Source organism: Dipodomys merriami, unplaced genomic scaffold (assembly GCF_024711535.1).
Source record: "Dipodomys merriami isolate MVZ:Mamm:240054 unplaced genomic scaffold, mDipMer1.0.p SCAF_15, whole genome shotgun sequence".
Classification (NCBI taxonomy): Eukaryota; Metazoa; Chordata; class Mammalia; order Rodentia; family Heteromyidae; genus Dipodomys; species Dipodomys merriami.
In genome coordinates this window covers 9,787,654-9,812,122 of record NW_027202826.1, presented here as the reverse complement: position 1 = coordinate 9,812,122, position 24,469 = coordinate 9,787,654, and the positions used below count along the sequence as shown (strand labels likewise).

General features: G+C 43.8%; 2 protein-coding genes across 4 annotated transcripts in view; one reads left to right on the top strand and one right to left on the bottom strand.

Moving 5' to 3' along the window:
• Positions 1-5,497: 5,497 nt before the first annotated feature.
• Positions 5,498-24,469, top strand: part of Lrba (LPS responsive beige-like anchor protein) — a 445,034-nt gene continuing 426,062 nt past the window's right edge. The window contains exons 1-2 of one of the 3 annotated variants that reach the window (XM_070022191.1): positions 5,498-5,648; positions 7,210-7,691. In XM_070022191.1, coding sequence (XP_069878292.1) covers positions 7,473-7,691 — 219 coding nt within the window. In that variant the 5' untranslated portion in view covers positions 5,498-5,648; positions 7,210-7,472. Of the gene's footprint in view, positions 5,649-6,393; positions 6,773-7,209; positions 7,692-24,469 lie in introns of those variants that run through there. The other 2 variants (XM_070022190.1, XM_070022192.1) reach the window with 2 other exon arrangements.
• On the bottom strand, positions 6,306-7,301 carry LOC138826728 (serine/arginine repetitive matrix protein 3-like). The gene is made up of 3 exons (XM_070021971.1): positions 7,193-7,301; positions 6,653-7,123; positions 6,306-6,436 (listed from the first exon to the last, which is right to left on the bottom strand). Exons 1-3 carry the CDS (start codon positions 7,299-7,301, stop codon positions 6,306-6,308), a joined length of 711 nt encoding a protein of 236 aa, XP_069878072.1.

Genomic DNA, 24,469 nt, shown 5'->3' with positions numbered 1-24,469 from the left:
TAATAAAGTTAAACCCACTTCTCATTTAGCAACAAAGAAGAAATTGAGCTAAATCTTGGGAAATTCCCTCTGGACAGTATTTCTTCATACAGGCCCCATTATGAGTACACAGGTGTAGCCCGTGTGGATCAGAACAGAGCATTTCACCATTTCTCACCCTGGAGAAGCAAAAGTATGTGCAGAAACAGCAACTCAAAACTAGAACAATCTTCCTTGCCTGATGTTTCTGACTATTGCTACAGAGCAAACAACATAAAACTCAGTTGCTTAAGCCAGCAAGCACCTGCTCTCTTAAATGAAGCCATGTGTGGTTCTGTATCCTGTGGTACGGATGGGGCTGTGCTGGAGAAGGCTCTGGTAGGCAGGAAGATTCAAGATGGACCTATGACAGGAAATTTGGCCTGGTGATGTTCATAGTAGGACACTGATTTTTTTCTATATGGCTGCTTCAAAGAGTTCAGATCCTAAATGTTGCAAGCGTGCAAACACACAAAGAAATAATCTCTCTCTTTTTTTTTTTTTTTGTCGGTAATGGGGGGCTTGAACTCTGGGCCTGAGCGCTGTCCCTCAACTCTTCAGCTCAAGGCTAGCGTTCTACCACTTGAGCCACAGCGCCACTTCCGGTTTTCTGGTGGTTTATTGGAGATAAGAGTTTCACAGACTTTCCTGCCCAGGCTGGCTTTGAACCTTGATCCTCAGATCTCAGCCTCCTGAGTACAGGCGTTGGCCACCAGCGCCCGGCTCATCTCTCTTTCTTGAGTACTAGCAAGCAGTTCAAAGTTCAAGCACCAAATGAGGGTTGAACAAATAATCTCAGCCAGGTGCCTCACACTTTTCATTCTAGCTACTCAGGGGGCTGAGATCTGATGGTCATGGCTCCTGGGTAGGAGACTATGTGAGACTTCTATCTCCAGTTAACTAGCAAAAAGCTGTAAGTGGAGCTGTGGCTCAAGTGGTAGTGTGCTAGTCTAGAGCAGAAAAAGCTAAAGGTTGTCTAGGTCATAATTTCAAGCCCCAGTAATGCACATAAACTCTCTCTCTCTCTCTCTCTCTCTCTCTCTCTCTCTCTCTCACACACACACACACACACACAAATAAAGTAAAATAAAAATAATCTTTTCTGTCTCCAAATCTCTACTTTAGGCATCACATTTACTGTGTCAGTTCCTACATCTGTATTGATGGTGGAAATAGGGAGCTACCCTTTTCAGAATCTAGCTGACCACAGCCAATAGTTGCACTGGGACGTGTGCCGATGTGAATTGCTGTGGTAGCTGCGAGTGTGGTTCAGTAATAGAGCTCTTGCTTAGCAAGCCCAAGGTTCTGGTTGTATTGATGTGGTAGTGTGGCAGGTGGTACATTTAATTGGTGGGTAGTGCTATCACAAGAGAACCCTACTACTTACTGACATTTTTTTTTTTTGGGTCCAGTCATGGGGCCTGAACTCTGGCCCTGGGCGCTGTCCCTCAGCTCTTCAGCTCAATACTAGCACGCTACCACTTGAGCCATAGCACCACTTCTGGCTTTTTTTCTGCTTATGTGGTGCTGAGGAATCAAACCCAGGGCCTCATGCATGAAAGGCAAGCTCTCTACCACTAAGCCACCTTCCCAGCCCTACTTACTGACTTATTTACAACAAGAAGGGTATAGAAAAATATATCAACCAACCTAGTCTTATATTCATATCAACTACATTAAATACTGCACAAAAAACTTTTTTTTTTTTATTATTATTGGTTGTGGGGCTTGAATTCAGAGTGTGAGCTTTGTCCCTGAGCTCTTCTGCTCAAGGCTAGTGCTCTACTACTTTGAGCCACAGAACCACTTCCAGTTTTCTGGTTCATTGGAGATGAATCTCCTGGACTTCCTGCCCTGGCTGGCTTTTGGGTAGCTGGGCTTACAGGCGTGGGCTACCAGTGCCTGGCTGCACAAATACTTCGTCTTAAAAAAGAAATTTGCTGGGCGCCGGTGGCTCATGCCTGTAATCCTAGCTACTCAGGAGGCTGAGATCTGAAGATCTCAGTTCAAAGCCAGCCTGGACAGGAAAAGTCCATAAGACTCTTTTGAAAATTTTCTTGTCAGTCCTGGGACCTGAACTTTGGGCCTGGGCTCTGTCCCTCAGCTCTTCAGTTGAACTTTGGGTCTGGGTGCAGTCACTCAGCTCTTCAGGTCAAGACTAGTGTTCTGCCACTTGAGCCACAGCACCATTTCTGGCTTTTTCTGCTTATGTGGTGCTGAGGAATCGAGCTGAGGGCCTCATCCATGCAAGGCAAGCACTTTACCACTGAGTTACCTACCCAGCCCTCTGTGAGACTCTTAGCTCCAATAAACTACCAGAAAACTGGAATTGGTGCTGTGGCTCAAGTGGTAGAGCGCTAGCCTTGAGCTGAAGAGCTCAGGGACAGTGACCAGGCCCAGAGTTCAAGTCCCATGACCAATAAAAAAATAAAAATAAATAAACTTTTAAGTTTATAATTAGTAGAAAAAAAAGTGAGAGAAGGTATGGGTTAAGAGAGATGGGTGACAATGTTGTCAGACATTTTGTACTCATATACTGTTTTGTAGAATGGGAACTTCTTTATACAACTACTTAAATAAAAAAACATATGAACAAAAAAAAGTTCATAGTTACAACATTTAGAAATATATTTATACTGTCTTCAAATATTCTCCTTTTACACTGTTATTGTTCCTAGAGTCCAGTGCCCCATGACACTGCCTTTATGTCATTAAGGTCTGACTCAAAGCCGGGCGCCAGTGGCTCACGCCTGCAATCCTAGCTACTCAGGAGGCTGAGATCCGAGGATGGAGGTTCAAAGCCAGCCTAGGCAGGAAAGTCCATGAAACTTTTATCTCCAATTAACCACTCAGAAAGCCGGAAGTGGTGCTGTGGCTCAAGTGGTAGAGCACTAGCCTTGAGCTGAAGAGCTGAGGAACAGCACTCAGGCCCAGAGTTCAAGCCCCATGACTGACCCAAGAAAAAAAAAAAGGTGTGACTCAGGTGGAACAATCCCTGCTTTGAAATTGTGAGGCCCCGGGTTTCAACCCTAGTTCTGTTAAAAAAAAAAAAAAGACCTACTAACATTTGAGATTTTATGTAATATTAACACTTAATGAACAGCAAATGGAACGTGTGACTTTCTCACAAGAGGCAGCAAAGTAGGGCTAGGAATTTTCAGGCTAAGCTGAAGAGTAATTGAAGGAATTTCAAAGCCAGGGTTACTCATTGAGGGCAACTGCACATCCCCTGGGCCATGCTGTGCCCCTGAATTATCACTTCATCTACACATTAGTAAACTGCCAAGGACGTACAATTGGGTGGATTGAGTGTTTTCCTGACAGAACATTCCATCCTATCTTTGTGCACAAGTTTTTTTCCCCTTTGTGTATAGGTAAGTGTTTGTAGATCAATCATCTTGATTTCAGCATGAAATTCCATTCTCTTTGCTCGATTTCCTCTGAGGTATGCAGAAAGCCTCCTGTTCTGAATTCATTGTGTTTTTTTCTCTTGAGACTCCTGCCATGATCCCAGTGCATGCTGAAGACAAGGAAAATTACAAAAGCCTTTGGTCCTTAATTCTGCCAATATGATCGAGATTCAAATAAGATGGTGATAGAAAACTTTGACTGAATCTGTGGAAAGTGACAATTTCCTCCCTCTTCTAGCTCCTTTTCTTTGAGGTATGAGATGGGTTCAGAGGAAGTTCTGTTGGTTATTTTGGCAATGTAATCTGGTGTATTTTTTTTTTTTTTTTGGTCAAGACTGGCTTTTTGAATAGAGATCCTCTGGATCTCATCCTTGAGAGGCTGGGATGCCAGACCTGCTCAGTGTTGAGGTTGTTTGTTGTTGTTGTTACCAGTCCTGGGGATTGAACTCAAGGCTGGGCTTTTGTGCCATGAACTTTTTTTTTTTTTTTTGTCGGTCGTGGGGCTTGAACTCTGGGCCTGGGCGCTGTCCCTCAGCTCTTCAGCTCAAGGCGAGCGCTCTACCACTTGAGCTACAGCGCCACTTCCGGTTTTCTGGTGGTTTATTGGAGATAGGAGTCTCACGGTCTTTCCTGCCCGGGTTGGCTTTGAACCACGATCCTCAGATCTCAGCCTCCTGAGTAGCTAGGATTACAGGCGTGAGCCACCAGCGCCCGGCTTTGTGCGATGAACTTTTATGCTCAAGGTTAGAGCTCCACCACTTAAGCCACAGCTCCTTTTCTGGCTTTTTGGTGGTTAATTATGAATCTCATGGACTTTCCTGCCTGGGCTGGCTTCAAACCCTGCTCCTCAGATCTCAGCTTTTGGAGTTGCTAGGATTACAGGTGTGAGCCACTGGCACCTGGCTTAAAATTTTTTTTATTAAGTTATTGTATAGAAAGATTATAATCCTTTATGTTGGGTTATGAGTACAATGCATCCTGATCAGTGCTATCCCATCCTCCCTCCCATCCCCCCCATCCCTACCATCAAATGATGTAGTTAAATTTGGATATAATTTACAATGAATATGATTACTGTTTTTCATTCTTCCTGCTGTGTCCTTTTTTTCTGTAGTAAACATCCACATTGTGCTAAGTATTTACCTGTAACAGTGGGCAAAGAAAAAAAATTCTGAAAAGTGTATAGAATAATAGAATTTATTGCATAATTATTTTATGTCCACTTTTGTATCACCTAGATACAGCACTATCAGTGAACATGAAGGTACTTGAGACACACACCTATGTCTTAGGTCATTGATTAAACAATTGTGACCACACTGTGGAAGACATTTTTACTTTTATCAGCTGTATTTTTTTGGACTCAGTGAACATGAAGGTACTTGAGACACACACCTATGTCTCAGGTCATTGATTAAACAATTGTGACCACACTGTGGAAGACATTTTTACTTTTATCAGCTGTATTTTTTTGGACCCCCCCTCTTCCTTTTTCCTAAATGGGACACATTTGTTCATACTTTATTAGTGCTGGATGTATCAGGTATAGTAACTCTTCACCCAACTCAGAGGAAGCAACGTCATGCCAGACGATTTTCCTTGCTTAATGCCACACTCTTTGCCTGTAGGCACACACCCATCCCCTTATACCATACTTGCTCATTTAAGGGTGGGAAATATAAGTCCCAGGTGTGTTGTTGTTCAAGGATTACAGGAATGGGAGGCCATGGACATGACCTTTTACCCTGGAAGTACTTCAGATCAAAAGAGAAAAAATTATGCAACTGAATTCCTTTTGCGAGTCCGTTGTAAAGGCGTGTAATGCTTACGACGGCCGTGTGGCTCGAGTCCCAAGCTGGTTCTTCCACCTGTGAAATTTCTGCACTAGTTAAAATTTTGTCATCTTCTGAAGTCATCTCAGAGGATCCTTTCTACAGGTAACTCCTCTCTCTGCACCAGTGTTGTGTCTTCCGACTCCTCTAGAGCTCCTCTTGATTCATTTTCGTTTTTAGGGTGCTAGGAGTTATATCCTTTTATTTATGTATTTTTTTAAGGAATTACCACCAGGAGAGAACGCCAGCAGGGTGCACAACCCTCTTCGTTGAGTCTGCTTTTCACTCAAGCACCAGCAAGACTTCCTTAGCCTTAGCAGCCCGGGTGGAGGGGAAGAGAGGAAGAACGCTTCCGAGGATCCGTCCGGGGATACCCTCACCTCCAGGGGTGTGTGTGGGGTTCCTGCCGGTGCCGGGGCTGGAACTCAGGGCCTGGGCTTTTATCTCAAGGCCACCGCGCCACTTCCGGCTTTTCGGGGGCTCACTGTGCTGCCCCGGCCGGCTTCGAACCCCATCCTCCATCTCAGCCTCCCGCGGAGCTGGGACGACTGGCGTGAGCACCGGTACCCCGAGTGGACGTGGCGCCCTCCCGGCACGTGGGGTGCACCGACGCCGCCCCCGAGGGGGGGCCGCGGCCGCGGACCACGCGCCCTCCTGCCCGAATGTGGGTGCGGTTTTGGGGGGCGGCGGCTGCCAGGCCGGGCGGCTCCCCGCCCGCGCGCCTCCGGGCCCGGCGGGCGGCCGCTGTGCGGGGTGGGGACGGTCCCTGCGGTGAGCGGCTCCAACTACACCGCACCTCGGCAACGCGGGCGGCTCCCAGGTGGCCGAGCCGCCGGTAACCTAACAACCGCGGCGTCAGCAGCGCCCCGGGCCGGCGAGGGGCGGGCCCGCCGTCCTCGGAGGGAGGAGACACGGCGTCGCTCCCCGGGCGCGCGCCGGCGCCGTCCTTCCAGGAAACGCGAGTCCTGCGCCCCGGCCCTGCGCGCGCCCCCGCTCCCCCTGCGCTCGCGCACGCGCACGCCGCGCCTGGCCGCCCTCGGCGCTGTCATGGCCGCCGGGAGCAGCTTCGGGGAGCCCCGGGACGGCCGCGCGAGCTGGGGAGAGGCGAGCGGTGCCGGCAGCATCCTCGCCGCCCCGCGGCAGCCGGTGTCGCGGCGCCCACAGCGCCGGCAGTGACTGCTTTTTCCAAACAAACAAACAAAAAGGAAAATTAAAGGAAAGGGAAATAAACATGAGCTGAGCGCAGGGGCGGGGCGGGCCAGGAGAGCGTGGACTCCGGGGCGCGGGCCCGGGAAACTTAAGGCGGCGACCAGGTGCGCGCCCCCCCCCCCCCGCGGCCCGCCACGTCCGCCCTCCCCGCCGCCGCTCACGCCTCCCGGGGAGCGCAGGTACCTGAGGGCGGTGCTCCGCTCCCGGGCCGGGCCCAGGGCCGTCGCCGCCCCTTCCCCGCCTTTTCCTGCCCTGGATCGCCGCCGCCGCCGCTGCCGCCGTGTCGCGGCGCCCCGGAGCGGGGTGAGGACGAGCCCCGGGGGTGTCGGGGTGAGGGGGCAGCTTCCTGTCGCCGAGGTCGCTGGGGAGGGTCCCCCGCTTTCCCCCCCTGGCTCCTCCTCTTTTTCCCGCGCTCGCGGAGCACCTGTGAGGAGAAAGCGGCGCCGCGCCCCGACCCCGGGAGCTGGGGGTGGAGGGGAACCTGCGCCCGGGCCGTGGGGGACCCCGCTCCCCCGGCTCCCGGAACCTGGGGTGCCGGGGTGCGTGTGTGTGCGTGAGGGGGGGGTTGTGAACCTGCGTCCGGGCCTCGGGGACCCGCCCTCCCCTCGGCCGCCCGCTCCGCCAGCCCGGCCGCCCCTGGGGTGCCCTTAGCAACTTACTTGACGGGCGGTGCTCCCCCCTCCCCCCGAACCCCTCAAACCCGACCGCTCCTCGTTAACATACACCTCGTCTTCCAATAGGGTTCGGCGTTGTTGTCAGCCTCGGGGAGAGAGATTGGACAACTATTCTCCGCGAGGAGGAGGAGGAGGGCGACGCCAAGGACTTTCCGCATCTCCTGCCTTGGGGGGTTCCCTCCTCAAGTTGCAAGAGCCCCCTCCCCGCCCCGGCCCCCCGCCTGGCGCCCCGCGCGGCGCGGGTCGCGCTCCTCGCCCGGGCGGCCGCGGCTGCCCCCCCCCCCCCGCCGGTGACTCTCCCGCGTCCTGCCCGTCCTCGGGCGCGAGCCATGGCCAGCGAGGGCCACCGCGTCCCCTCCCCGCCGCCAACAGGTGATGACGGGGGCGGCGGAGGGCGAGGGGAAGCCCCCGCGGAAGCGGGGGGCGCCCGGTCCCTGAAGCCCGGGCTCCCCATCAGGGGCATCCGGATGAAATTCGCCGTGTTGACGGGCTTGGTGGAAGTTGGCGAAGTCTCCAATAGGGACCTGGTCGAGACCGTCTTCAACCTGGTGAGAACTGAATATTTCATAGGCAGACGCGCTTCTCGCCGAGCGGGGCTGGGAGGGGGCGAGGAGGAGGGAGGCTGGAGGCAGGTGCTTTCTTTTCTTCAGACTCTGCACCATGGGCTTTTTTTTTTTTCCCCCCTACAAAATCCGACTTGACCTACATGACAGAGTGTCTCGTGTCGTTTCCGTGGAAGGGGAGCAGGGCCAGGTTTTGTGAAAGTGAACAGGTCGCTGGCGTCCGGGCAGAGGGAATTAGGTGTGAGCGCGCTGGGGCCTGGCGCGGGGAGGGGGCGCTGGGGACGGTGGAATGGTTTGTTTGTTTGTGTGTTTGTTTCTTCTTCCCCCTCCCTGGTCCTGTGGGTTTCCCTCTGCATTTTTCCCTTCATAAAATTTTAAGTAAGTTCTTGAAGTTCTGTGACTTTAGTTTTTATTGGTTCATTTATTTATTTGTTTTTGTCAGTCGTGGGGCCTGAACTCTGGGTCGGGTGCTGTCCCTCAGCTCTTCAGCTCAAGGCGAGCGCTCTACCACTTGAGCCACAGCGCCACTTCCGGCCTTTTTTCTTTTTGCTTATGTGGTGCTGAGGAATCGAACCCAGGGCCTCATGCGTGCAAGGCATGCATTCTACCACTGAGCCACCTTCCCAGGCCCCTGTGACTTTATTTTTGAACTTGAGAAATAATACGACGTTTTTGCGACTCCTTAAATTAAGTTTTAGCCTTTTAAACAAAATTTAGGCCAGTAGGGCTGACAAAGGGCTAATTTTTTTTTTTTTGTAAATTAGTATTTGTTTTTAATTCCCACTTAGGATTGCATTTAAAGTAATCTTGTAAAAAATTGAGTTAACATTTTGCAAAGAATGGATAGTTTTTCCTTGGTAGATTCCTATCTAAGCAGTAAAGCACACTTGGCCATTGGCAGTTGCTGATTTTACTACAAAGAAGTATGAAATTAAAAAAAAAAGACTTCCATTTTTAGAAATAGTTATCTTCAATAGAGACTTTTAAAGTTATTTTATTTCAGCCTCTGCTGCTTATCAACTTAATCAAAAGGGGATTTGGCCTTAAAATGCTTGGCCTCTTCTACACAGTCTGTACCATATAGAAAAGTGAAACACTTGTAATAATTGGTTTGCCCTTTCCTCTTTTCTTCTACATTTTCAAGGTTAGACTTTGTTTTATTCTAGGGCAGTTAATTATTTCCTTTACTAGATCTTTATTGCTAGTCTGGTTATTTGCAATGAGAAAGTAGCTACAGCAAATATACTTACTTTTGGAATATGAAAGCAATATGTGTTTTTGTATTGGGAGTTTGTGTATAAATACCACAGAAAGACATATATAAACACTTTTAAATAATATGCAAATGTCCAAGTGTATATAAACTGGAATAGAATAGTGAACTCTGGCATCCATATTCAGCTTCAACAGTTAACCAACAGTGTGTGTATGGGGCTTTCATGAGTGAGTCTCCAGAAAAATGGCAAATTGATTATTTCTTTATCTCAAAACAGAGATAATTGAAAACTTGATTTTGATTTTCTTTTTCTAAACCTCATGTGTCTTGAATGAGAACAGCAATCTGTGGTAGTCTTCTTAGCAGGTGCAAGACTCTGAGTTCAAGACCTAGCATCAGCCGGGCGCTGGTGGCTCACGCCTGTAATCCTAGCTACTCAGGAGGCTGAGATCTGAGGATCGCGGTTCAAAGCCAGCCCGGGCAGGAGAGACCGTGAGACTCCTATCTCCAATAAACCACCAGAAAACCGGAAGTGGCGCTGTAGCTCAAGTGGTAGAGCGCTCTCCTTGAGCTGAAGAGCTGAGGGACAGCTCCCAGGCCCAGAGTTCAAGCCCCACAACCGACAAAAAAAAAAAAAAAAAAAAAAAAAAAAAAAAAAAAAAAAAGACCTAGCATCATCACTCCCTACTTCCCCCCAAAAGAAGAAATCAGTGGTAGTGGCAGTGATATAGTTCATAATTAATTTCTTGTGTGTGGAGTCACAGCATTCTTTGGCAGGAGGATTTAGACTCTTTAGAATGTGCTGTGTGGGAGTGGATAACCAAATCTAAATCATTTGCATTTTTATCATTAAAGAAAAGCTCAATTCTGTAGTCATGGTTTGCTTATATACTACCTAGAAGTGTAGGCAGTAGGTGTGGTAGAGATTTTAAGGTCATTGATGAAGTCCTTCAGAGTTGGTAGTTTGTAGGGTAGTAGGTGACAGGGTAGTTGAGGAAGAGTCTGTTCTGTTACAGACTCTTCACAGACCAGGCGGGAGAGTTTCCAAGAGGATTAGATAGCAGTTTCTCAAAAAAAAAAAAAAAAAAAGCAGTTTTTCTTCTCTCTCCTCCTGAGTACTTTTTCATGGTCTTTCCATAGAGCTTTGGTCACTCCCTACAAAATCTTGGAAACTGAATTAAAGAAACTGCTGAGAATCTAGTCAGCCCATTTTAGTATTAGTATTCCCACACTGAACTGTCCTAAGTAGTAGTTGCTAGCCTGTCTTAATTCTACTCAGAGAAGGAAAGTACATTAACTCTTAAGTGTGATTAAAAAAGAAAGTACTGCCCCCTTTTCAGTGCCCTGCAGTGGGCCAGGTGTTTACATATAGTATGTAATTCTTCTCTAAACAATTCTTTTTAATCCACATATACCATTTTCTAGGTGTCAAAACTGAGGCTCTAGGGTTAACGGGTTTTCAGAATGTGTTGATGTTTAGAACTTCATTTTTCTCAGGAAGGCATCTATCTCATGAGTCAGGGTACACTTGTTTGCTCCCCTAAGCAGTATTTATAGCTTAGGACACTACAGTCATTGGGTCCTGCCAGATAGTAATGGTGAAGTCTGCGTTGGTAGACTTTATTTCTTATTTTCCCTTTCAAAACATTGTTTAGAAAAAAAAAAACCTCAAAAGGTTTATACAGTTGATTTTTCCAATTTATTTTATGCAGAAAATTAACTTGAACATTTTTTTTTTTTTGGTTGGTCGTGGGGCTTGAACTCTGGGCTTGGGCGCTGTCTCTGTGCTCTTCAGCTCAAGGTGAGCGCTCTACCGCTTCAGCCACAGCACCACTTCTGGTTTTCTAGTGGTTTATTGGAGATAAGAGTCTCACGGACTTTCCTGCCCCGGGCTGGCTTTGAACCGTGCTCCTCAGATCTCAGCCTCCTGAGTAGCTAGGATTACAGGTGTGAGCCACTGAGCCCTGGCTGACATATTTCTTATACCATATATTGGTTTAAGTCTTCCAAAATTGTGAAAAGTAGGGTGCAAACCAAAGAATGTGTCAGTTATATTAGTCATGGACTATTGTAACAATATATGATCTTTCTAACAATATATAACCTTTGCGTCCAGTGTAAGGAACCAGGGAATTAGCAGTATCACTTAAACCTTGTGTTGTCCTCCTCTATACTTTCTTCACTAGACTTTTCATTAGTGAATATTATCATATTTATAGTGATGGTAACTTCTTTCTGTATTCCACAAGTTATTATTAAAGTAGAACTATGTGTTTTTCCTTCCCACTTTCCCTCCTTTTTTTTTTTTCCTTCCTGTTTTCTTTTCTGACATGAGAGTTATCCATGTAGTCTAGGCTGGCCTTGAACTCCTAGACTCCTAGTGATCCTTCTGTCTTAGCTGAGTCTACAAGTGCATACCACTGTGCCAAGTAGAAATATATGTTCTAAAGATTATTTGTTATGCTTTAAAGAAATAAACTTGAACCTCCCAGAGGTACACAGATAGGAAGTGGTAGCGCCATCTAACTGCTTCAGGGGTGTCTTTATAAAGTGCTGTCCCACCTCTGCTAATGTACCTTGACCTTACTGTTATAAATTCCTTTGGAATTTACTACCCCTGTCTTTTTTTTTTTGTTCCAGCCTTGGGGCTTGAACTCAGGGCCTGGGTGCTGTCTCTGAGAGGCTAAACCACTTGAGCTATAGCTCCAATTCGGGCTTTTTTTTTTTTTTTTTTTGGTGATCGCCTCATGAGCTTTCCTCCCTATTCTCACTTCAAACTGCGATTCTTAGGTCTCAGCCTGCTGAGAGCCACAGGTGCCTGGCTTCTGCAAGTGTATGTTACAAAAGATAAATTTTGATTAAAGTACACTAGTATATTCAGGTTTTTCAAACTTATGGTTAATTTTTACATTTTTCTTGTTGTAACTTAAAACCATTTGTGTGTGTGTGTATGTGTGTGTGTGTGCGCGTGTGCGTGTGTGTGTGTGTGTGTGTGTGTGTGTCCCCGTGTCCATGTCCATCTTTTGGACCCAGAATAATTAACGGATTGGTGTGCATCAGGAATAGGCTTCTGACTTTAATTTGTTTTCACCAGGGATTTAAAGGTGTTCTGTGTGGGCTTAGAACATAGCTTTAGTGATAGAGCACTTGCCTAGAGTACACAAGTCCTGATTTTCGTTCATAGCACTGAGAGAAAACAAAAAACTTCTTTAAAGATATTCTGAAGTATTTAGTTCAAGATTAGAGTTTCCCATGGGCTTGTAACCAATACATGTTTCAATAATTCCTTTTTTGTCTTTAAAAAAAGTCACTATAGGGTTTCCTTGTCCAAAGAGAAATGCACCTGAATTGTGAAAAAAGTAACCTCTCTGTACAACACTTTAACAATAAAATTATATTAAAAGAAAGTATGACCTTTTTTTTTTTTTTTTTTTTGAGATGAGGTCTATCTATGTATTCCCAGGTGGGCTTCAAAGTCAAGATTCTCCTGCCTCAGCCTTGGCCCGAGTGGTAGGCTTTTTGGTGGTTAATTGGAGATAAGAGTCTCCAATTTTCCTGACTGGGCTGGTGTTGAATTGTGAATATAGATCACAGCCTCTTGAGTAGCTAGGATTGTGGTCGTGAGCCACCAGTGCCAACCAGCATATGATTTTTAAATTAACATTTTAAACCTTCATAGTTTAAATAAAAAAATTTCATTACCCTTTATGTGGCATTTGAAATATGTCCTGCTCAGTACACTGATACAGATCATTAATACCTAGAGGAGTCGAGCAGATCTCATCAAAGTTCCATCACATTGAATGTACAATGTACACTTTGTAGTCTTAAAGAGGCAGCAGTTATTCTTTATCGTCTGATTGCTGCTTTATAGTAGTGTGGACTTAGTGGAGTTTACTTTTTGATTTTTTTTTTTGGGAAAAAAATCTAGATTAAAAAAAATCCTAAAATGACAAATTAAATTATTTAAAAACATAAGCTAGGCATTGGTGGCTCACACCTGTAGTTTTAGCTACTCAGGATGAAGTTAGTCTGTAGTTTTAGCTACTCAGGATGAAGTTAGTTTGAAGTCAGCCTGGGCAGATAAATATGAGAAACTTATCTCCAATGAAGCAGCAAAAAATGGGAAGTGGAGGTATGGCTCAAGGGATAGAGTGCCAGCCTCAAGTGGAAAAAACAAGCAAGAGTGAGAAGCCCTGAGTTCAAGCCTCAGTACTGGCACAGAAAACATACTAAAAAAATCTCTGGGCCCTGTAAGTGGCTGCTTTTCAAGCTCTTATATGAATTTTTATTGGAAAGATAATCACTTAGTAGAGTTTTACTTTTGTGTTTGTTAATCTAGAATTTTTTCCACTATAGTACCTGACATCCTACATTTAAGGATTAAGATTATTCTAGAAACATTCTTATTAATGAGGTTTCTGCACTTGTCCTATCAATTTGTAGTTTGTGTTATAAGCAAAAAAAAAAAAAAAAAAGAACTGGCATGAGAACAATGTAAAGGATTTATAGATTCGTTTATCTGAAAGCCCAAAAGTAGGGCAAGACTTACAATCACACAATCCTATTAAAAACCCAATTTTTACCAGGCACCAGTGGCTCAAGCCTGTAATCCTTGTTACTCACGAGGCTGAGATCTGAGGACTGCTGTTCATAGCCATCCTGGGCAGGAAAGTCTGCAAAGAGACGCTTATCTACAATTAAACATCAAAAGGCCAGAAGTAGAGTTGTCACTTGAATGGTAGAGGCCCAGCCTTGAGCAAAAAAACTCAGGTATAGCGTTTAGACCCCTGAATTCAGACACACACAGACACACACAGACACACACACACACACACACACAATTTCTCTGTCTTGCTTCTGTTCTTTTCACACACACTCAGGTATAGCGTTTAGACCCCTGAATTCTCACACACACACACACACACACACACACACGCACACACGCACACACACACACACACACACACACACACACTTTCTCTGTTTTGCTTCTGTTCTTTTTTCAGACCAATCTATGTAGCCCAGACTAGCTTCAAAGTCACACTCTTCCTGCCTCTGTCTCCATAGGTGTGTGCTTCCATGTCTGCTTGGTTTGCCTCTGGCCTGCCTTCTGTGATTTCAGCTGACCAGTTCATCTGTTGCTCTTCTCTTTATGGTTTAGTATGGCTTATGGACCGGGTAGTTGATACATGCATTCATGTTCACAACTCTTGAAGAGGTTCCCTGTTTTAATATTCTTTTTTTTTTTTTGGGTCTGGTCGTGGGGCCTGAACTCTGGGAGGCATGCAAGGCAAGCGCTCTACCACTGAGCCACTTTCCCAGCCCCCCCCCTGTTTTAATATTCTAAAGTAATTAGACTACTGCTGGCCAATGACCATAGCTATTGAAACATATTGACTGGTTTAAGCTGTGGGTGTATTTTCCATGTACAATTCAGTAATTTTCTTTCTTTCTTTTTCTTTTTTTTTGAAATGAATCATGTTTGGTTTCTTTTTTTTTTTCAATTCAGTAATTTTCATATAGAATTGTTGTTGTGGTTGTTTGTAGGGCTTGAACTCGGCCTGGGTGCTGTCCCTGAGCTTTTTTTTTTGTTTGGTCGGTCGTGGGGCCTGAACCCTGGGACACTGTCCCTCAGCTCTTCAGTTCAAGGAGAGTGCTCTACTGCTTGGAGCTACAGCACCACTTCTGATTTTCTAGTGGTTTATTGGAGATAATAGTCTCATGGATTTTCCTGCCCAGGCTGGCTTTAAACCATGATCTTCAGATCTCAGCTTCCTGAGTACCTAGGATTACAGGTGGGAACCACCGGTGCCTGGCTTCCCTGAGCTTTTTTGCTCAAGGCTAGTGCTGTACCACTTTGAGCCACAGCACCACTTCTGGTTTTCTGGTGGTTAATTGGAAATAAGAGTCTCATGGACTTTCCTGCCTATGCTGGCTTTGAACTGCGATCCTCAGATCTCAGCTTTTGAAGTAGATAGGATTATAGGCATAACCCACTGGTACTCAGCTTTCATATAGAATTTTATAGCTATCACCACTATCTAATTTTATTTTAATTTTTAATTTTTAAATTTTTATTTTTGTTCATGGTGCTTGAACTCAAGGCCTGGGTGCTATCCCTGAGCTCTTTTGCTCAGGGCTAGTGCTCTACTGCTTTGAGCCACAGGTCTACTTCTGGTTTTCTGGTGGTTAATTGGAGATAAGAGTCTAATGGACTTTCCTGCCTAGGCTGACTTTCAACCATGATCCTCAGAGCTCAGCCTCCTGAGTAGCTAGGATGACAGGTGTGAGCCACCAGCACCTGGCTCTACAATGCTTCCTATGTTCAAGATCACTATAGTTTTAGCTTTTTCATTTAGACCTATGAGTCCTGTGTGGTATAAGACAAGATTAAGAAAAGGGGTAGTGGTGCTATGGCTCAAGTGGTAGAGCCCTAGCCTTGAGTTGAAGGGCGCAGGGACAGCCCCCAAGCCCAGAGTTCAAGCCCCACCACTTAAAAAAAGATTAAGAGAAGGCAGATTGGGCACAGTGATTCACACCTATAATCCTACCTACTTGGGAGGTGGAGATTGGGAGGATTAGAGCTAACCCTAAAAAAACAAACAAAAACAAAACCCCGTAAACTAAAAGCATTACTGAGACTCTATCTCAAAGCACAAGCCACGGGGTAAGGATGCAGTCTGTAATTCCAGTTACCTGGGAGGCAGAAGTAGGAGTGTCATAGTCTTGGGCTGGAGCAAAAGTATGAGATCCCTTTGAAAAGTAACTGAAGAGCAAAAAAAGGCTGACAGGATGTGGCTCAAGTGGCAGAATGCTTGCCTGGTAAGCTTGAGACCCTGAGTTTAAATCCCAGTAACTCCTCTTTCTCCGCAAGTCCATAGTAATATGACAATCAATTTCAAGCGAGAGATCAGCACAAAATAGGCTCATTGTATCCAATTAGGAGAAAAAATAATTATTAAAGAGATAATATAAAACTGTTAGGAAGGGCTGGGAAGGTGGCTCAGTGGTAGAGTGCTTGCCTTGCATGCATGAGGCCCTGGGTTCGATTCCCCAGCACCACATAAGCAAAAAGAAAAAAAGCCGGAAGTGGCACTGTGGCTCAAGTGGTAGAGCGCTAGCCTTGAGCTGAAAAGCTGAGGGACAGCGCCCATGCCCAGAGTTCAGGCCCCACAACCGGACCCAAAAAAAAAAAAACAAAAACAAAACTGTTAGGAAATTGTTAACTTTACCACCAACTCATTTTCTTCGACTACTGTAAATTTAGACACAGAAGCATTTCAGGATAGTTTTTGATGTCATTGTTGTAGTTGCTAGGCATTGCCTATGGCCAGAAGTGTGAAGTGGAGGAAGCCTAGCACTGTGGCTTAGTGGCAGAAGCCGGACGAAGCTGGAAGCCCTGATTTCAAACCTCAGTACTGCCAGAAAAGTGTAAATAGGGTTATTTTGTAAGTTTAAGAAATTTGATCGACTTGTTCTTGATTTCTTTTGAATCCTTTTTGGTAAGTTTAATTTTTGTTAGGCAGACACTTGCTAGGAGAGATACTCCTAGCCCTTTTAAATTGCTTTTGAGGTAAGTTCTTGAGATTTTTGCCTGGATGAGTTTAGATGGTCATATTCCTATTTATGACAGGTGTGTGCTGCCATGCCCAACTTGTCAGTTGAGATGGGATCATGATAACTTTTTGCCCAAGCGTGATCTTCCTGATCATCGCTTCCTGAGTAGCTTACAGGTGTGCACCACTATCCCTACTGTCTGGCCTTATTTCTGATTACTTAATACCCAGCAGATACTTTGTCAGTAATCTATATAGAAAGCTTATTTGTATTAACAACAGTTAGTGATTGTACTGTCTTTAATATTTATCTGCCCAGGAATGAATTTTTGAAACAGAATAGTTCCCATGAATCAAATGATGACCATTTATTAACCTGCCCCCCTCCCCTCTTTCTGTTTTGTGGTAGTGGATGTTAAATCCAGGTCTTCCTGCTTGCTAGATAAGTTCTGTCCGCCCTGCCCAACCTTTTCTTGTTAATCTTGTAAGTAATGAACTTAAATTGGCAAATTGGCTTTGCTGTAAAAAATTTCAGGAGTCATTACTATTTGAAGGACTGTGCTGTTGATTTACTTTATTAAGTGCTAGACTACGTACAGAAAGTTGCTCAGTTTAGCCAAGTTCTAAATTCAGCATAGTGTATCGCTGAGATATTTTTCTACTTTTTATTTTTAGAGAATGACTTTTTATTCTGTCACGCTGAATACATTGTTCATGAACAGTTATATCAGGTTATTGAAGTCATACTTCAGGAAGAAAGTTTGAAATTTATGCTTTGTCCTATGAATAATAGACCTGAATGTGGAGGTAAGGCAGGCTCTGGGTCTGAATCAGCTGATCACATAGTAACTGTGAAGTGTAGTGCTTTCCTAAATTTCTTTTATAACAAGAAAATATGATTGAAGCAGCTAAAATTGTATCCTTCTAGGATTTTTTTTCAATTTTGTGTGTTTGAATTATGAACAATATATTATACTGTGTGACTACTATAAATTGATTAGAATTGGGTGGGGAATGTGACTTAGTGGTAGAATGCTTGCCTAGCCCTGGGTTTGATTCCTCAGTGCCATATACACAGAAAAAGCCAGGAGTAGCACTGTGGCTCAAGTGGTAGAGTGCTAGTCTTGACCAAAAGAAGCTCAAGGACAGTGCCCAGGCCCTGAGTTCAAGTTCCAGGACTGGCAGAAAAAAAAAAAAAAAGGATTAGAATTTAAGAAGGTGCCACTTGACAAAATTCCTTTTTTTTTTTTTTGGTCCAGTCGTGGGGCCTGAACTCTGGGCCTGAGCGCTGTCCCTCAGCTCTTCAGCTCAAGGCTAGTGCTCTACCACTTGAGCCACAGCACCACTTCTGGCTTTTTTCTTTTTGCTTATGTGGTGCTGAGGAATCGAACCCAAGGCCTCAGGCATGCAAGGCAAGCGCTCTACCACTGAGCCACATTCTCAGCCCCTTGACAAAATTCCTTAAGAATTATTAAGAATTAGGTTGCCGGGCACCACTGTCCATAGTCCTAGCTATTCAGGAGATTGAGATCTGAGGATTGTGGTTCGATGTCAGCCTGGGCAGAAAAGTCCATGCGACTTAAAAAATATATATGTAGTTTTATTATTACTATTAACATGTTGTACAGAAGGGTTACCAGTCCATAAGTAAGGTATTGAGTATAATTCTTTTTGGATAGTGTCACTCTTTCCTTTGATTTCCCCCAGTTTACCCATCCTGTCTCTTCCACTAGAGTTGCAGAGTTCATTTTTCACATAGTGTATACTGAATACCATGATTACATTTGTTCACTCTTCCTCCCTCCATTTCTATGCCCCCCTTTTACCTCCCCTAAAAAGACAAAGAAAAAAAAAACCAAAGCAAAAATACCACCACCACCACCGCCAAAAAAATCCCCATGTTTCCATTTCCTAGAATTCGTTTGGATAAATAGTATTTTATGTTCAGAGAAGTAGGCCATGAGACTCTTATCTCCAGTTAACCACCAGAAAACCAGAAGTGGAGCTATGGCTCAAGTGTTAGAGCATTTACCCTTGAGTGAGAAAGCTCTGGCATAGTGCCTAGACCTTGAGTTCAAACCCTATTAGAATCATGAGGAAAAAAGAAAAGTTACATTAAGAATTTTAAGCATTGGTAATATGAATTGTCTTGATACTTTATCATTGATTTTTAATACTATATACTTGGATTTCTTGCATCCGTTTTTTATGTATCAAGTGATGTTTGATTATATTTAAAGTATCTACAGTTTTCTTCTATTTTGATAATATTAAAGAACTAGTGAAATGACCAGTTCTTTAGAAATTAATTGTAAGTAGAAATTTCAGCTTATGACTAATCTTTTTTCTTTTCTTTTCTTTCTTTCTTTCTTTTTTTTTTGTGCCTGTCCTGGGGCATGAATTCAGGGTTTGGGCACTGTTTCTGAGCTTTTTTGTTAGCATTTTACTACTTGAGTCACAGCTCCACTTTTTTGGTGGTTAATTGGAGATGAGTCTCATGAACTTTCCTACATGGGCTGCTTTGAACTGTGATCCTCAGATCTCAGCCTCCTGAGTAACTAGGATTACAGGTATGAGCCATTGTAGTCAGGCTGTGAATATTATTTTTAATCTTTATTGCTTGTTTTTGATTCATGACTGTTAAATAGAACTGTATGTGAGAGTAAGAACATGGAAGGGTCACTGGGCACTGGTGGCTCATGCCTGTAATCCTTAGTTATTTAGGAGGCTGCAACCCAGAGGGCCAAAGTTGGAAACCAGGTCAGGCAAAAAGTCTGGAGGCCTCCATCTCCAAAATAGCCAGCAAAAAGCTAGGCTGGAGGTGTATGTATCTCAAGTGGTAGAGTACTAGCCTAGCAACCACAAACATGAGAAAAAGAAAAGACACCAGAAAATAAGATCTTTTTTTTTTTTTTTTTTTTTTTTTTGGGTCCAGTCGTGGGGCCTGAACTCTGGGCCTGGGCGCTGTCCCTCAGCTCTTCAGCTCAAGGCTAGCGCTCTACCACTTGAGCTACAGCGCCACTTCCGGCTTTTTTCTTTTTGCATATGTGGTGCTGGGGAATCGAACCCAGGGCCTCAGGCATGCAAGGCAAGCGCTCTACCACTGAGCCACCTTCCCAGCCCCCAGAAAATAAGATCTTATGTTCTATAGATTTTGCTTATTTACTCTTATGGTGTTGGAGATTTTATGTATGTTCTTGCCTATGATAGATAACTGTTTTGCCACTGAGCTACTTCTCTGGAACTAATTTATTGTGCCACTAGCGTCTTGAACTCAGGGCCTGATCGTCTCTCTTAGCTATTTTTTTTTCCAGCTCAAGGGTGGTACTCTACCATTTGATCCACACCTGCACTTTCAGATTTTTGCTGGTTAATTAGTCTTGGATTTGTCTGATCAGATAGCTAGCTTTGAACTGTAATTCTTAGATCTCAGTTCTCTTAGTAGCTATTACATTTGCTGCTAGTGGTTGGCAAATGTGTTCTTGAATTTGATTTACACTTTTTTTTTTTGTTTTGTTTTTTGTTTTTTGTTTTTTTTTGTCGGTCGTGGGGCTTGAACTCTGGGCCTGGGCGCTGTCCCTCAGCTCTTCAGCTCAAGGAGAGCACTCTACCACTTGAGCCACAGCGCCACTTCCGGTTTTCTGGTGGTTTATTGGAGATAGTCTCACGGTCTTTCCTGCCCGGGCTGGCTTTGAACCGTGATCTTCAGATCTCAGCCTCCTGAGTAGCTAGGATTACAGGCGTGAGCCACTAGCGCCCGGCTTGATTTACACATATTTTATTGAGGACTTTTATATCTGTGTTCACCAAGAATGTTTCTTTCTTTCTTTTTTTTTTTATTGTATCCTTACCAGGTTTGGTTAGGGAAACAGTGACTTCTTAGAATGACTTTGAATGCATTCTTTCTTTTTCTACTTTATGGAATAGTTTAAAGATGATTGTTGTTTTTAAACAGTCTGGTAGAATTTAGCTATGAATCCTTGTGGCCCTGAACTTTTCTTTATTGGGAGACTTTATTACTGTTATTACTACGTTTGCCTTTTAAGTGACTTAACTATTCTCTCATATATTTTGCAATATACCTTTTAAGTTCTTCACAGTTCAATGGTACACTATATGGAGAGGCTCTTTCCTAGTGTGTCTATTTATAATTCTAAATGCCTTCTGTTTCTAGATGTCTGTGACTTTCTGAAGGTTTGGGAACATTTCTGTTAATTTCAGTGAAAACCTGTCTATTCCTATAGCTTATACTTCTCTCTACTTCTATACCAATTAGATTTGGTCTTTTAAACTGTGTCCCATAGATCTTGTATGTTCTGTTCATGATATATTTTTTTGTATTACTGGGGAAATGTAATGATTGGTTAATCTTGTCTTCAATAGGCTAGTGAGACCTTCAACTGAGAATGTTTCATTTACTTATTTATTTAGTTTTTTTTTTTTAGCTATTCATTTCTGAAGTTTTGCTATTTAGTTTTGAAAATCTCTGGCTCTTTAGTCAATTGCTCTTTCATATCCTATCGTTATCTTCCTTAACTTATTTAGCTATGTATTTATATCCCATGTGAATGCACTGATAATTTAAAAAATTAATCTTTAATACAAGGCTTCATTCATATTGGTATGTAAAATAAAGAGGAACTTTTATGGCTAGAGAGGTTGAGCATTTCTTCTTTCTTTTTTTTTTGGGTCCGGTTGTGGGGCTTGACCTCTGGGCCTGGGCGCTGTCCCTCAGCTCTTCAGCTCAAGGCTAGCACTCTACCACTTGAGCCACAGCGCCACTTCCAGCTTTTTTCTTTGTGCTTATGTGGTGCTGAGGAATCGAACCCAGGGCCTCATGCATGCAAGGCAAGCACTCTACCATTGAGCCATCTTCCTAGCACCCAGGTTGAGCATTTCTTCATGTGTCGATTGGCCATCCTTCTTTCCTCTTACTACCTCACCCCAGTTAGAATGGCTATAATCAAGAACTCTGATGCTGGAGGGGATGTAGAGAAAAGGGAACCTTACTGCATTGTTGGTGGGAATGTAAACTTGTTCAACCACTTTGGAAAGTAGTATGGAGGTTCCTCAAAAGACTCCACATCGAGCTCCCCTATGACCCAGCAATCCCACTTTTGGGCATTTACCCAAATGATCACAAACAAGACCACACTAAAGCTACCAGCACAACTATGTTTATTGCAGCATTATTTACCATAGCTAAGATATGGAACGAACCCAGATGCCCCTCAGTAGATGAATGGATCAAGAAAATGTGATATATATACACAATGGAATTCTGTGCCTCCATCAGAAAGAATGACATTGCTCCATTTGTTAGGAAATGGAAAGACTTGGAAAAAATTATATTAAGTGAAGTAAGCCAGGCCCAAAGAAATATAGGTCCCATGGTTTCCCTTATTTGAAATAACTAGTATATGTCTGAGACAAGCAAAAAAGGTCAGATAAGTTGGTGTTAGGTGAAATGAACTCCAAGATAAGTATTCAAATGTTTTTCCTTTCATGCTATTGTTTCTAACATATTTATAAGATGATTTCTTTGTTGCTTTGTATGTCCCTCCCCCACGGTATAACCCCTGCTTTCACTGTATTTGATGTTGGTATAATTTGTGGAGGGGAAGGGCAAAAACATTTAAATAGGGATACAGGTGGACCCATTTCAACAATGAGATGTACAAGTCGTTATGTCAAAAAACAAACTTTACAACTTTGGCCGGGGATGGGGTTGGGGTGGGAGGAGGGGTGTGGGAGATGAGAAGGGATTGGAAGGGGAAACAAAGGAGGAGGAAACAATGCTTGATAAGAAATGTACTCATTATCTTGCCCATGTAATTGTAACCCCTCTGTACGGTATTTTCACACACACATACACACACATACACACACACACACACACACACACACACACTATATAAAGAGGAACTTTTGGAGGACTCGTGTTGCCTTGTTGGGACAGATAGTTTTACTTTCATCTGAAGATTTTCTTAGTAAGAATACTTATTTTTGGTGCCTACTCCCCAGCATCAGAAAAGAGGAAACAAACCACAGTAAGAACAACACAAAATATATTGATCTCATAAAATCCAATTAAAAACACTACACCACAAATAACAATTGCAAAGAGGGGACTACAATAAAATAGGATAAACTTAAACATTAAGAGTCCATAAAGGTAAAATTAATACTGTAAATTAATAAAATGACAGGGAAAGTATAAAAAGCAATAAAAAAGGAAGAATCTGGTGCTGGTGGCTCATGCCTGTAATCCTAGCTACTCAGGAGGCCAAGATCTGAGGATTGTGGTTTGAAGCCAGCCCAGGTAGGAAAGTCCAGGAGACTTTCCAATAAACAACTCAGAAAGAGCTGGAGGAGGTGCTGTGGCTCAAGTGGTAGAGTGCTAGCTTTGAGTTCCCAGGCCCTGAATTCAAGCCTCTGGACCGAGGGGAAAATGAAAAAAGTGAGGAAGAAAAAGCTGACAGAATGGAAAAGAGAAAAAGAGAGATTAAGAATCTAGTTAGGGGCTGGGAATGTGGCTTAGTGGTAAGAGTGCTTGTCTAGTATGCATTTAGCATAGGTTTGAGTCCTCAGTACTACATAAACAGAAAGAGCCAGAAGTGGCTCTATGGCTTAAGTGGTAGAGTGCTAGCCTTGAACAAATGAAGCTCAAGGACAGTGCCCAGGCCCTGAGTTCAAGCCCCAGATTGGCCAAAAAAAAAAAAAAAAAATCCAATTAAAAGTTGGATCCCTAGCCATAAAAGAAATGCAAATCAAAACAACATTGAGATACCACCTCACCCCAGTTAGAATGGCTATAATCAAGAACTCTAATATAAACAACAGATGCTAGAGGGGATGTGGACAGAAGGGAACCTTACTACATTGTTGGTGGGAGTGTAAACTTGTTCAACCACTTTGGAAAGCAGTATGGAGGTTCCTCAAAAGACTCCATATAGAGCTCCCCTATGACCCAGCAATTCCACTTTTGGGCATTTACCCAAATGATCACAAACAAGACCACACTAAAGCTACCAGCACAACTATGTTTATTGCAGCATTATTTACCATAGCTAAGCCATGGAATGAACCCAGATGCCCCTCAGTAGATGAATGGATCAAGAAAATGTGATATATATACACAATGGAATTCTGTGCCTCCATCAGAAAGAATGACATTGACCCATTTGTTAGGAAATGGAAAAACTTGGAAAAAATTATAGTAAGTGAAGTAAGCCAGGCCCAAAGAAACATAGGTCCCATGGTTTCCCTTATTTGCAATAACTAGTATATGTCTGAGACAAGCAGAAAAGGTCAGGTAAGTTGATGTTGGGAGAATGAACCCCAAGATAAGTATTCAAATGTTTTTTTGTGTTTTTTTCCCTTTCATGCTATTGTTTCTAACATATTTATAAGATGATTCCTATGTTGCTTTGTATGTCCCTCCCCCACGGTACAACCCATGCTTTCACTGTATTTGATATTGGTATAAATTGTGGAGGGGAAGGGAAAAAGCAAATCGTTTAAATAGGGATACAGATGGACCCATTGCAACAATGAGATATACAAGTCGTTGTGTCGAAAAACGAACTTTACAACTTTGGTGGGGGGTGGGGGGAGGTTCTGGTGGGGAGAGGGGGAAGTATGGGAAGGGATGGGAAGGGGAAACAAAGAGGAGGCAACAATGCTTGATAAGAAATGTACTCATTATCTTGCCCATGTAATTGTAACTCCTCTGTATGGTATTTTCACAATTAAAAAAAAAAAAGTTGGATGCCAGTGGCTCATGCCTAGAATTCTAGCTACTCAGGAGGCTGAAATCTGAGGATCCCAGCCCCGGCAGAAAAGTCCATGAGACTGTTATCTCCAATTAGCTACCAAAAAAAAAAAAAAAGGTGAAGTGGAGCTGTAACTCAAGTGGTAAAATTAGCCTTTAGCGCAAAAGCTCAGGGACAGCACCCAGACCTTGAGTTCAAGCCTTAGGATGGACA